At 33.2% G+C, this 14,451-nt stretch overlaps 1 protein-coding gene and 1 pseudogene across 1 annotated transcript; both read left to right on the plus strand.

Annotated features, from left to right (window-relative positions):
• Positions 1-4,850: 4,850 nt before the first annotated feature.
• Positions 4,851-6,138, plus strand: LOC143620879 (senescence-specific cysteine protease SAG39-like). Its single transcript, XM_077092464.1, has 2 exons — positions 4,851-5,335; positions 5,477-6,138. The coding sequence occupies exons 1-2, from the start codon at positions 4,909-4,911 to the stop codon at positions 6,067-6,069; spliced, it is 1,020 nt and encodes a 339-aa protein (XP_076948579.1). The 5' UTR covers positions 4,851-4,908; the 3' UTR covers positions 6,070-6,138.
• A 3,626-nt stretch (positions 6,139-9,764) lies between these two features.
• Positions 9,765-11,199, plus strand: LOC143620912 (vignain pseudogene; annotated as a pseudogene).
• The last annotated feature ends 3,252 nt before the right edge of the window (positions 11,200-14,451 follow it).

Below are 14,451 nucleotides of genomic sequence, written 5' to 3' on the forward strand. Positions count from 1 at the left end.
ATTGCAATTGAAGGGGCGCTGATGACACAGAACACCGCCGGAGATCAAAGTATTGCCGGAGACGGCCTATGAGAATTTAATATAACGGCATCTCCATGAGAGAGATCTAAATTTTTTTATATAATTTTCAAATATACATAATTGTTGGGTCTCACTTGTGTTAAATATTTTTATTAGGCTTTTATATTAGATGTATTTTGTGATGTTTATTAATTATGCGCCCTTTATTTAGTTTTGGTTGTATTGGGCCAATGGCCAATGACATGTTATTGCCCATTTGGGCTGGCATAAGAGGCCCAACTATGTAATTAACCTAGATATCTTAAATATATATAAACGAAACATTCCTATATTTTCTAAAGCTAACAGATTGCTTTATTTGTAATGAAGGTTTCTCATGCATTTGACCTGAATTCATGGGTATGGGTCTCACCAAACCCAGATAGCCCCTTAAACGGGTTATTACATCTAATTAAATTAAAAATTAATCTTACCAAATATTTGATATGAAAATCTTATAAAATAGGGATATACTAAAAATTAGTATCCGATTTTTTTTAAAGAAATATTGTTTATAATTAAGAAACAATTTTGTAGTAAAAAAATAAGTGAGTCATGAGTCTCACTAAACATGTGACAAACTGAAAATTTTTGCCTTTTTCACACAGCCATTAATTTTTGGACGTGTGAAAGTTAGTTTTTATTAATATACAAATCTGTTGTGCGAGTCTGTTTCGGGAAGCCTTCTTGTAGGCTGTTTTGTAATTAGTATATCTCACAAACGACAAGACCAATTGAGTTGATTCCACTTCTAGAAGTTAATAATTTGAGTAAGGAATCTAACCCAATTGTCCCTGCATTAATTGGATTAACCATGTAACGGGAACAGTAAATAACGTTTTATTGCGCATGATAATGACTGCTATGTGCTTACTGTGTTGTTTTGATCATTGTGAGAAAAACCGTATGTAATAAAAATAGAATAAAAATATTTTTAGAAACCTAATTCAGTTTTGCTTCAGTGGTAAATATTTGGTGATTTTATCTACATGTATGGTTAGTAAAATAGAGTAATCTTGACCTATTAAAATCTATCTTGGTAACTTAGCTGCTGAATTCTTTGATTTAACATGAAAAGTGATGATTTGACAGATGTTTTCTATGTGTTTGACATATTTGCTCTTATGGTAGATATTTTATTGATGATGTACCATAGTAACATTTAACACCATACTTTTTCACAAATGTAACTTATCATCAACGTGTTTGTCGAGTCGCATTTGTTTCACAAACGAAACACGAACGCATCTCATGCATAATTTTATGTGTTGAGTCTAGAGACTCATTCGTAGTTCAAACACTTAGAAATCTCATTTTGTTTTTGGAGCACTAGTGAGGATTTCTGTGACGCACACTTTTCTCAGATTTTTGTTAACTTCGCAAACATTGAGTTTCACGTCCCCTTTTACTCTTTAATGTTTTTATTAGGGGGAGATAACATACTCCAACACTTTAGATTTTGATACTCTTTATATATCACTCGTAAGGCTAAGTGGCAACCAACCAACTAAGTCCTTCTGAACAATCGAACCGGTTAATATTGGATAATAGCAAGTCACCTTTGAGTAGTAATACTGGGTTTGACAAGCCCAACCCAAATCTAAACTCGACTGTAGGTCGAGTGGGTGTAATTTTGGCTAACACATTACCATGGTCGTGGTTGACATGGTGGCAAGGCAATCGCATAAACAATCAGCTTCGGTGTCGAACACTTAGTAATACATGCTTGATAGGATACCTACCTATTGATATATAATTGACATAACACTATCTGGTAACGCTTAAACACAACGCTTAAATTTAATCAAACCTGTGAACTCACCAACCCCGTGTTGACACTTTTAGTATGTTTATTTCAGGTAGCCGAGGCGGGCGAGCGATATAGGACATGCATTCACTGAACTCTATTGTTTTAAACTTCTTTTAAATTTTATCATGATAACTGTGTTTTAAGTCGTCCTGTGTGGCGCAACTATTTGCTTTACTGTTTACGCTTCCGCATTTTTACTTAAGACCGGATGTCTTGGTCGTTTTTTAAAACTTTAACTGTGGTGTTTGATATAACTAATGATTCCGATCCTGTTAGTTCACACCTCTGACGGTAAAACTCCGTTAGTGGATTTTGAGGGTGTGACAAAACACATATAGCTTTTAAGCCGGGTTATATATCTCATTTATTTGTGTAACACTTTCACCATCATATTCCTATGTATATTACTAACTTTCTTACAATAAATAAAGTTAAATTTCAAAAAAATCTTAAATATATATAAACGAAACCTTTAAAAGCTCTCTGGTTGCTCCCTACATTCTATCAAGCCACCATATTATTTTATTTGTAAATTGATGTTTCTTATACATTTGACCCAAATTCACGGTATGGGTCTTACCAAACCAGACAACCCTTAAACGGGTTATAAATTAAAAATTAATCTCATCAAACATATGATATGAAAATCTTATAAAATAGGGATATACTAAAAATTAATATCCCCTTTATATAAAAACAATATTATTTAATTAGGGAACATTTATAGTAAAAAAAATTAAGCCGGTCATGAGTCTCACCAAACCCGAATATCTTTTAAACCAAGCTATAACATCTCATTTATTTGCGAAACTATTTCATCATCAAACCTTAAGTATATTATTAACTTTCTTACAATAAATAAAATTAAAATCCAATAAAATGTATAAATATTATAAAAGATTAATGTAAACAACCCTCGTAAAAGTATATAAATATTAGAAACGAATATTGTAAAACAACCCCGTAATACAGGGGATAAAAACTAGTGGAGTATATATAGAAGAATACACTCCATATTCTAGCAAGACTAGCAAGTCTCGAGCAAATAATATTCTGTCTTCTAGTCTTTCTTTTCTATCATATTGTGTTTGGGTGTTTTCTTGATCCGGATATTCTTGGTCATTTTCGCTCACCAAAATTGATCAAGGATAAGTTGTTAGATCCATATCGAGACATATCAGAGCTTCGGTTCACTATTGAGGTTCGTGGATCTTTCTTCTTCAGGTTTTCATCAAGAATGTTGGTGTTTTTTGAAGTTTTGAAGTTGGCAAGTTACTGTTCATCAAATCTTGTTTGAAGTTTTGAAGATTACAAGTTACATCTTGCAAACTCCATTTTTCTTGCAAACTTCATTTTCTTACAAACTGCGTTTTACTCGCACCAAACCCATCTCGCATATCCCTATCTTGCACCGTACCTTTCTCGCAAATATCCCAACTCGCATCCATACTCCCAACTAACATATCCTTTAACTCGCAACTAGAGCCTTACTTGCAATCCTATCAATTCGCACCAAACTCGCAATCCCTTATCTCGCATCCCTAACTCCAACCTTTTTTTTTTCAAATAATACTTTTTTCTTGCATCTGCAATCTGTTTTTACAAATTGCAAGTTCCAACACTTGGAAACTTTTGAAGTGAGAGAAATATCATTGTGAAACTTAAAACATGGCTTCCGAAGCAGGGTCTCTTCTAAAACACAAACCATTCAAGTTGGTCGATTTTGAGGAGTTTAACAATTGGAAGTACCGTTTTGTGAACTTTGCACGTATGCAAGACATAAGACTGATCAAGTCAATTATGTAAGGTCAATATCGTCCACAAATCAGAAACCAAGTTGGTGCCATGGTTAAAAGCCCTCCACATTTCAAACCTCGGGAGAGAAGTACGTTGATCGAGCTTTTCCATGCCTAGTCCCAGTTTCGGTTCACAAATTTATACATCTTATACGTTTACATACTTATGTATGTACAGTTATAACTTATAACTTAGACCAACCATTATATTTCTATAAGTATAAATGTAACGTTACACATGTACGTACATAATAATTGTATAATATGTATGAGTTGGGAAAATGAAAGCATTCCCAGTATAGTGAAGTAATAAAAAAGTGTAGATGAAAACATCAAACGTTTGAACCTCGATAAACGAAAAAGACAAGTTCAAGTTGTTAGAAATGCGTAAAAAATGTTGAGCAAGTTGCAACACAACTGGTATGCATTATTTTCTACAAAATAAACGTTGCATTGGAACTCGCATTATTAATTTTCTTAATGTATTAATAGAATACAAAATTGAAATGATGCGTTGGAAATGTGTCGGATTAATTTCGACACATTTCCGAGCAATTGTATTATCACTTAACTTAACGTATTAACTAAAAATAAAATACAAAGTTGAAATCTTGCATAAAACATGTGTTAGATTTATGGCGCATTTCCGACGCAGTTTATATTACGATTTAGATTCACATTTAAACTAAATAATAAAATTACAAAATAAATTTTTATGTCAAAACTATGTCGGAAATTTCCAACACATTTCTGACGCACTTTGTATTATGATTTAGATTTACATATTAAAAACAATGCAATTAAATATTAAAATTTTGCGTCGGAATTTTCTACGCATTCCCAACACAACTTGAATTATCATGTATTTAGCATAAACAAAATAGAGAAAATTAAATTGTCCTTTTACTTAGAAGCTCATTGTGAGCATACAAAACTAGAGACATTCATTCATAAAAAAAATTAATTTCAATTAAGTTGAATGAGACATCTTCCACGCAAAACAAGTTTTGTTGTCCTTTTCCCAAATAACTTGCCTAGATTTCTTTTAAATTCAATTAATAATCTAGCATGGAGAATGCAATTTCAGCTAGCTTCTTTGTTACCCTTGTGTTATAGCCACATTCAGTTCTATAAATGCATGTCATTCTCTAAAGCACACATGCAATCAATTGCACAACAATCATCTACCAATTCTTAATATATTGGATTTCTTCCGCTTCACCACATTTTTCTGCAACCGACATGGCTCTTAAAGTTGATAGGAGTTTGGCGCTTGTAGTGTTCCTTTGTTTGGGAATATTATGTATTAAAGGCATGTCCCGATCGCTACATGAGGCATCCATGGTGGAAAAACATGAGCAGTGGATGACTATCTATGGTCGAGTTTACAAAGATGCAGCTGAAAAGGAAATGCGCTTTCGGATATTCAAGGATAACGTTGAGTATATTGAGGCATTCAACAGAGAAGGGAGCAAGTCTTACAAGCTTGGTGTTAATGCATTTACCGACCTGACTAATGAGGAATTTCGGGCGTCACGCAACGGCTTCAAGGCTTCATCTCGTCCTATAACTACAGGTTTCCGCTATGTAAATTTGACCACAGTTCCATCTTCAATGGACTGGAGGCAAAAAGGGGCTGTGACACCAGTGAAAGATCAAGGCCAGTGTGGTAAGTGATCAAAACATTCATATCCTTAAGTGTTAAACTTTATTTTTAACGACACTCCCAATGTTTGAACCCTTATCCTTTTTGTGACGGTAGTCTTTTCTACTATTTCGTAACCATTATAACTTATACTACGTTGTATAGGATGCTGCTGGGCTTTTTCAGCAGTAGCAGCCACTGAAGGAATCAACAAGTTGTCAACAGGCAACTTGATATCCTTATCGGAGCAAGAACTAGTTGATTGTGACACAAGTGGTGAAGATCAAGGCTGTAATGGTGGTCTTATGGATGAAGCCTTCAAATTCATCATACAAAACAATGGTATAACAACGGAGACTAATTACCCATATGAAGGAATTGATGGGACTTGCAGCACGACAAAAGAATCGTCCCATGCAGCTAAGATCACTGGATACGAAGACGTGCCTGCCAGTAGCGAAGCGGCATTGTTGAAGGCCGTGGCTATGCAACCAGTTTCAGTTGCCATCGATGCTAGTGGGCGTGACTTCCAATCTTACCAAAGTGGTGTTTTCACCGGAGAATGTGGCACCGAACTAGACCATGGTGTTACTGCAGTTGGATATGGGACGGCGGATGATGGTACAAAGTATTGGCTTGTAAAGAACTCATGGGGTACAACTTGGGGCGAAGAAGGATATATTCGAATGCAAAGAGATGTAGACTCTGAGGATGGACTTTGTGGCATTGCCATGATGGCTTCATACCCAACTGCTTAATATATGATCACTTTGTACTTACAAAGTTATTTCTCCTTTTGTGATTTGTCCAATTCTCATGTATATAAATTCATGTGGTATTATTGTATGTTTCTTAACTCTCTGGGAATGATTTTATATTCATAAGTGCTTCGTTGATCTATAGAAAACTAGATTCATAAAAACGTGATCAGCATATATATATAGATAGTCACAATAAGATTAAGTCATCGGATATCTATTTTTGAACTCTCAAATCTCCATTGTATCATATACCATGACTCCAATTAAACGGTTATTTATAACATGGTACAAGGCAAACTATTTTCTAGACCGTTACAACATTAAACCATGAGTCAAAAATAAGTTTTACGCCAAAAAAAAAAAATATTAATGTTGCCGATTAATATTCTAAGTTTCTAACAGTGTAGCTGGATGGGACTTGCACTCTCATACATTAGAAAGAAAAAGTCTTGTTCAAGACATTGATACTGTTAGACCGAATTTGTTTGCTACTTTTCGAAAGTATTTGTTTGCTAAGCTGGTATTTAATGTGAAAGTTGTTGGTTACCCAACATTAATTTGAAAGTATAGTGCCAAAGATATAATGTAAATTTAGTGTATATTGATGTTTTTAGCATGTTTTGTTTAAAGCATATCAAAATGGAAGACAGACTCGAACAAATATACAATAACATGATGTCTTAGTCAGACTACATACTCCTATTAAATATACACTTATAAACCAATATCTAGTTTTACCATGATCAAATGTGACACTTAACCAAATAATTTTATGTGTTAAGTGTAAAAATCACCCTAGTGGTCAGTACCGATTTGTAGGAATTAACCCTATGATGGATTTTTTTGCAGATGTCACCCTCGTGGTCCGCACCTTTTTTGTAATTGGATCCTTATCGTGAATCAAAAGTTGGCTTTCTTGGGAAAAGACCCTTACGCCCATGCAATTCATGTCCATGTGGTCGTTTTATATATAAATTTTGAATCCCTCTTCAAACTCACCTATCAATCCTTCGAATCGCCGATTATCAAATCATCCAAATTCACAGCCGAATTCCCTCCGATCAAGTTATTTTTACCATGTGTCATCAGATTCATCATCAATCGACAATCCTGAGGTTAATAACTTCATGAAGGCTAAGTTCGCCCTAATTCATCACTCCGATACATAAATCTCTTCTCCATGAATCAAAACCCCCAAATCGAAGGTGTTCTTCAAATTTGGGTTCGGTGCAAAGAGGTTGTCTATCAGAACTAGACCAGCCAGTTGAAAATGTTAGGTGTTCTTCAAATTAGGGTTTGAGCATACCACCACTGTCGGCCAACATAACCACTATCACGATTATATCGGCCAGCTTCATCATCAAGTCCACCATCGTCAATACACATAAGTCACCGCCGCTGGAGAAGTTATTCAGTCGCATAAAAATACGATATGTCTCTGGAGACCTTACCAAGTTATTGGGAGGGTGTGGAAGCCGGTGGGTTACTCCCATGTTGTCAGGGGTGCAAACGAGCTGAGCTACTCGAGATCATGTTATGAAAAAGCTTGGTTGAGCCAAGCTTAGACAAGCTCGAGCCCTAGCTCAAGCCTAAAAGCAAGCTTGTTTAACAGATGAGATCGAGCCCAAGCTTCAATTCTCGAGCTTGAGCCGGCTTGAGAGCCTAAACGATTTTGTCATTAAATATTTATTAATATATCTAATATTATGAAAACATAACAAAATATTATATATTATATTATATATAAAATTATAATTGAAAAAATATTTAAAAAATTAATTAAAAATTTTAATTAAGAATTAGTAAGCGAGTCTGGCTCGAGCCAAGCTCGAACTTGAAAAACTACTTATGAGCTAAAGATTTAAAAATACAGATCAAAACAAGCCGAGCTCGAGCCCTGTGTAAGTTAAATGAGCTGAGCTCGAGCTCTGTGTAAGTTAAGTGACTCGGCTCATTTGCACCCTTATGTGTTACTGGTTTGCCCGTTTGTGTTTTCCTTTGACAAATCAGGCTTTGCAACCACTCGCACAATTCATTGTCTTCTATAGAGATGATAAGTTTTTGAATTTCAAACTATTGTACGTTCTTGATAATAGAGATGGCATGTTAATGTTGATTGAAGGAGGTTGAATATCGAAGAAGATGGAAGTTGTGTATTCTCCATGAGAGTTCATACGAAGATAGAGATCTGATCTGTATTTTCGACTTATAACAATTATTATTATTATTATTATTATTATTATTATTATTATGGTTTATGTGTGAAAAGACAACATTACCCCCCATTTTAAAAGAACAAAAGAACGTTAATTAAATGAAAAAATAATCCATCACGTGGTTAACTCTATAAAACATTGTTTACCACATGTGATGATTTCTATAATTAACTCTAATTTTATCTATGGCCTATGGGCAAGAGTCAAACCAAAATTAGTTTTAATTTTATCATTTATGAGAGTATTCTTATCACAAATCATTCAAATGGTTAACAAAAATACAAAATTGACTTTACATATGAGGTCATGTGGTATACTTTAAATTTTACATAAGCTAACATGATATGACACTTTAAATATAAATTAAACCACTCCTCACTTGTGTTAAATGTGTTTTTATGGCTCAAGGATTATGCTTTTAACGGGTTAAAATGAACAATATGTATTCATTACTAATTGATTTGTTATTATTTATTTTTGTAATTAAACTAAATGTTTGATTTTAAATTAAATACTAATAGGAGAGAGATAGAGTTAAATGAGTTAAATCATTTTCTTTGGATGACATGGAGTAAAAGAGGAAAAATGAGTGATGTGAAGCTTATGTGAAATTAAGATGAGTTAGAATATACCTCATGCCTGAAAATAACTGATTCGATTTTACATAACTGATAATATGGACATCACTGATTTTATATAACTGGTATTCTACTAAAAGAAAGCTCAAATCCACTAATAAATAATTATAAAATAATTTCACATTATTATATATGTGTTATGCGTACATAGTTCTTTTTTATGTTTCCTTTTTTTACTGTCTAAACTCACACCCTTAAACCTACTTCTAAATTTAAAAAATTTAAACAATTCTTTCACACTAGGACTTCAATACTATCACTCAAAAGATACAACATTTCAATACCTTAATATCATTGAGTTACAAGCGTTTTGCAACACAATTTAAAACGAATTCACTTTTCACAACATATTTGCAATAATTAAGCCTATGTATTACAAAACTAATCCATTCAAATATTATCAAAATATTATCTATAATGGAGTAGTTACTAGCAAATATTATCTGATTAACCAAGATGTGAAAATATTGAATCTAGGCCAAAAATTAGCCGTAAAACTCACATAATCTTTCCCAAAAAGTGGGCTGCTTTCTTTCAGCTCATTTTATTGATCGCCAAGATTACGGGGAACAAAATAAGCCTTTCTACTAATAAAAATGTTACCTTACACAGATTTAACCTATATAAACCTTTCAGTTGTAACAAAACAATGTACCATTTGTCACAACAACTGTAATCCATTCCAATCCATGAGTTTGTCACAAGAGAGAATGCTAATTCAGTCTTTCATAATTCTTGTCATGTGTATGTGTCAAATAACATCTCGAACCGTGCGCAAAAGCATGATCTATGGACTGCTCAGTTTGGTCGTGTGTACGAAACTGATGCGGAACACGAAATGCGGTTCGACATATTCAAGAAAAATGTTGAATTCGTAGAGTCATTCAACTCGTTTGGAGATCGGTCTTACAAGTTGGCTATCAACCAATTTGCAGACCGAACGACGAACGAGTTCAAGACCTATTTTATGGGGCACAAGAAGCCATATAATTTGAAGTCACAACTAACATCGTTTAAATATGAAAGTGTGAGTGAAGTGCCAAGTAGCTTGGACTGGAGGGAGAAAGGGGCCGTTACACAAGTTAAGAGTCAAGGCGCATGTGGTAAGCCATGTTTTATTTTTTCAATTATATTTTTTTGAAATACATGCTTGAGTTATTTGGTATCGATCTACATATTTTTTCTGAATTATCTAATATTTAATTTAATTTTTCTAAACAACATGTTCAGTCTGATGGTTTCTTAAATCTAAAAACATGGTGTTGCATTGTTGTTGTTCAATAAACATTGTTATTGTTGTTATATTATTATTTTTTTTATTTCGATATACATTTATTGAAATGAGATATACTCAAAATAACTTAATAATTTGATTCCATGCTATAAAATAAATACCATGTTTTGAATACAACTTGTTTTTCACTAAAATTTATATCAAAACTTAGAAACAGTCAATCAAAATAATGTATTTAGATATTCAAATTATCAGATATTACATGTACCGGTTATCAAATAAAAACTAGCTAACCATTAAAACAATAAAAAAGAAATGTTTTTTTTTTCTGAAGATGCCGCACTTAGAAAATGCGGCAACAACATATTGCATATTTTTAAAAGTGTAAAAAAAATACCTCAAGTAAGGTAAATCAGCATTTGATCATTATATTAAAACAATCTTTATTTTTGTAGGAAGTTGTTGGGCGTTTTCGACAATCGCTGCTGTGGAAGGAATTACTTACCTTACAACAGGCAAACTGTTGTCGCTATCTGAGCAGCAGCTTGTGGATTGTAACAAAAATGGAAGTTATGGATGTCTAGGGGGATTTAAGGAAAATGCCTTTGATTATATTGCTAAAACTGGTATAAATACCGAAACTGGCTACCCTTATGATGCAGCCAATGAAACGTGCAACACGGTATATGAGGCAAATCGCGGAGCCAACATTACCGGTTATGAAATGGTACCTCCCAACAATGAAACAGCACTGCTTAATGCTGTGTCCCAGCAACCGATATCAGTATCCATTGATGCAAGTTGTGACGAATTCCGGTATTACTCAAGTGGTGTTCTTACAAAATCTTGCGGTACAAATTTAGTCCATGATGTTACATTGGTTGGGTATGGAACATTTGATGGCATCAAGTATTGGCTAGTGAAGAACTCATGGGGCCCTAAGTGGGGTATGGATGGATATATGATGATGCAGCGTGATGTGAATGCCACTGAAGGACTGTGTGGAATCACACTGCGATCATCGTTCCCAACGGCTTAATCCCTTGTTAAATTAGTCTAGAACGTTGCAACGTACTCTGATATGATCATAGAAGATGATCAAATTTTGTAGAGTAGCTTAAGAACTGATTGTAACAAAGACTATATTGTTGCATTCTGGAATCAAATTACTAATTTTCTCTATTCTTTTTGCTTTTGAATATTTAACCAAGAACTTACTTGAAATATTAATTACATCTTAGCTAGTATAGTAATACGACTCTTTTATGTGTTGTATGAAGCAATTAGCATTTAGCAGTTCATGTTATAGTGTCACTAGTTAATATATATACTTCAATAATTTTTAAATTTTATTCTCACAGCACACTTTAAAATTACACATAAAAGTATGTTTTGTATAAGTCAAGTATATTAATATCAAAGAAAACTTTAGTAAATGGCTGCTTAATTAGCGTTAAACTGGCATTAACTGTTTTGACCGTTAACTAACTTAATTAACTAAGTTACATATAGTGGTACGTGTACAATAATTAAGATTGTGACATAATTACATAAATCGATTCGATGTCATAAAGTGAAAATAAAGAAACCATTGAACCATGTCGATAAATTTTGTTTTCAAAACCATATTTGAAAACATACTTGGATCTTTAATCTTGTCAAGTAAGGAAGTAGTATTCCAATTTAACCTTATTCTACATTAACATGTAGATTAATAATGTATTTAATTGCAACTGTTTACCCTTTATCGTATTCCTCTGTTCGATTCTTGAACATGTGGTTCCTTCCAATTTCATATATAAACCTTGTAGTCGAAACTGTTCGCATTTCTATCCAAATCCGGTACGTGTAGATTACACTTGGAATTATGAAAGTTTTATCGAAATCATTTAAGCTAATTTCTCCGGCCAATCCCCGGACAAGTAGAAAATTTTTCTCTCCGGTGAGGGTTCGACACAAAAGGTGTCTTCTATCTTTAGAAAACATGATTTAAATCAGGTATCAGTTTAAACTTGAAATGAACACACAATGTGCCACTCCATAAACCTATGTTTGTTCCGGCAACGACGCAAACATCAAAGTTTCATCTTTTCCTGTTTGATCTTGGGTTCCAACATTCACAACTTCATGGATTAATGCAGCAGCTTCGTCACGTTCTTTAAATCCATAGTCTGCGAATAAGTGGCCTTGTATTTTGCAATGGTAGCAGTATTTGAGTTCCATGCTTTTGTCTTTTTCCATTTGTGGTGAACCAGAACGGTGATGATTGCAAAATATTTCCCTGATGTATCGCTCTGATACCAGTATGTTGGATATAAAAGAAAACAAATATAATTTACACTATGCATAGCAAGAAGAAATCGGTTCTAGTGAACAATATGAATTTTGCAATACAATAAAACCAAATATATGCATGAGTGTATGGCGGTTAACACCACCATAACCTGCGGCTTAACGTTAAACCAACATCAATATCTTGAGCAGTAAACGATCATTAACTAACTTAATAAACTAAATTGCATATAGTAGTGCACGTTAACAAAGATAATTAATGACCTAGTTACATAGATGTGAAGATTAACACCATTTGTTTCTCCATTATTGAGTTGTTATTTAAGTTGTTATTTTTTATCTCGTGTATTAATACTAGGGCTTGTAACAACTTTTTGTGTAATGAAAGATTACACATTTCTCTTTCAATTACATGGTAGCAGAGCTATCATAGCTACCTGATCCTTCGTCTATGATTATTTAATCTTCAATTTCCTCTCAATTATGATTTAATTGATTCTTTTGTTCATGTTCATTCATTTAATTTCATTCTTGATTTCTCAATTTTTTTCATTGAAATTGGTTTGCTTGTTCTATTTCATCTCTCTTCATTCAATTTCATTTCCACTTTCATCTCTGATTCGTTCAACTTCTCACTCAAAATCAATTTCAAAAGCGTTCAACTTCATTTTTTTTCAAAACTATTCAAAATGTTTGATGCTAGTAATTCTTCAACAAGTAATTTAATTGATTCAACGACTCCTTTTATCTTCTTCCTTTAGATCATCTATGTTTCTTGTATCTAAATCGTATGGCACTTTATAAAAGCAAGTTCAGTATAGTCCTAGATTTAACAAAGATTGTGTTCACTTGTTGAAGGCACCTGTGTCATTACTTCTATCCAAGATCTGTTCTTGCATGTTATATACGCAATTAATGTACTTATGATGTGTTAATAAATAATTTATTTTTTACGAAGACGCGTAGAAATGAATATGTCCGAAGATTTTAAAGAATAATAAAAATATTGAACTTTGATATTGGGGTAAAACACGGCTACTTGTTGTGGTGGGGCTTAATGGTAATGGATGATATGAAACTCCACAGTCAAGCATGCTCAAATGGGAGTAGTATCAGAATGAGTGAACTCTCTAAAGAGTCTGCACCTGGGCAACCTGAGACAAATCCATGAGGCGATAGTGGTTCGTCCCGGCCAAAACGAACAATATTATAGTGCGACGGTAGCTAGCCTGTTACACTTTGTTAATACCCGATTACCATTTCCTTGTTTACCACATCATTTTTTCCGCCCATGTTGAATCCCCACAACGCGTAGTCTAATATTATGGTTAATTGAAAAAAATGAAGCGTATTAAAAAAGGTTTAAACTTGAAATTGCCTTGGCTCGTAGGCTAGGCCTACATCTTTTTTAGTTGTATGTCTTGAGGCGTAACTTTACACTCTACACTCGCCTAATTTTTTATATACAAACTTAGTATTTTCATAAGAAAATTTAGATTGAAATAAACTGATAAATTCAAGTCATTATTGTGTCATTGCTGCATCATACACGACATCATCATATATAAATGAGGTTAACTATCTGTTTGATTGAGACTATTATTGGTAACAAATTTAAAAATTAGGATTATCAGTAGTTAAATTGTTAGCATATATTAATATTGACCACAGTTGATAGTTGGATAACTAAAATCAAAATTTTCCAAAAAGAAAAAGAAATAGAGATAGAGAGTGAGACTGAAATTGAGATGGAGAATGAAATATGAAGACAAAGATTAATTTAATAAAATAAAAAAATAGTATTTGTTTAAAAGTTTTCATTGTTGGTAACTAATAACAAATAACGATAATAATTAACATGATTATACATTACATACTAAAGAACACACTTTTTATAAAATTTATTTTTGTTACAACTCGATTAAACATATTTGTTTATTGAAATGTCGATCAAAGTAAATGTCAAAGTCACCAATAAAAATTGAAAATAATTTATTTT

This window comes from Bidens hawaiensis, unplaced genomic scaffold (genome assembly GCF_021521415.1).
Source record: "Bidens hawaiensis isolate Kalapana, Puna unplaced genomic scaffold, B.hawaiensis_p1.1 tig00002735_1, whole genome shotgun sequence".
NCBI classification, from domain to species: domain Eukaryota; kingdom Viridiplantae; phylum Streptophyta; class Magnoliopsida; order Asterales; family Asteraceae; genus Bidens; species Bidens hawaiensis.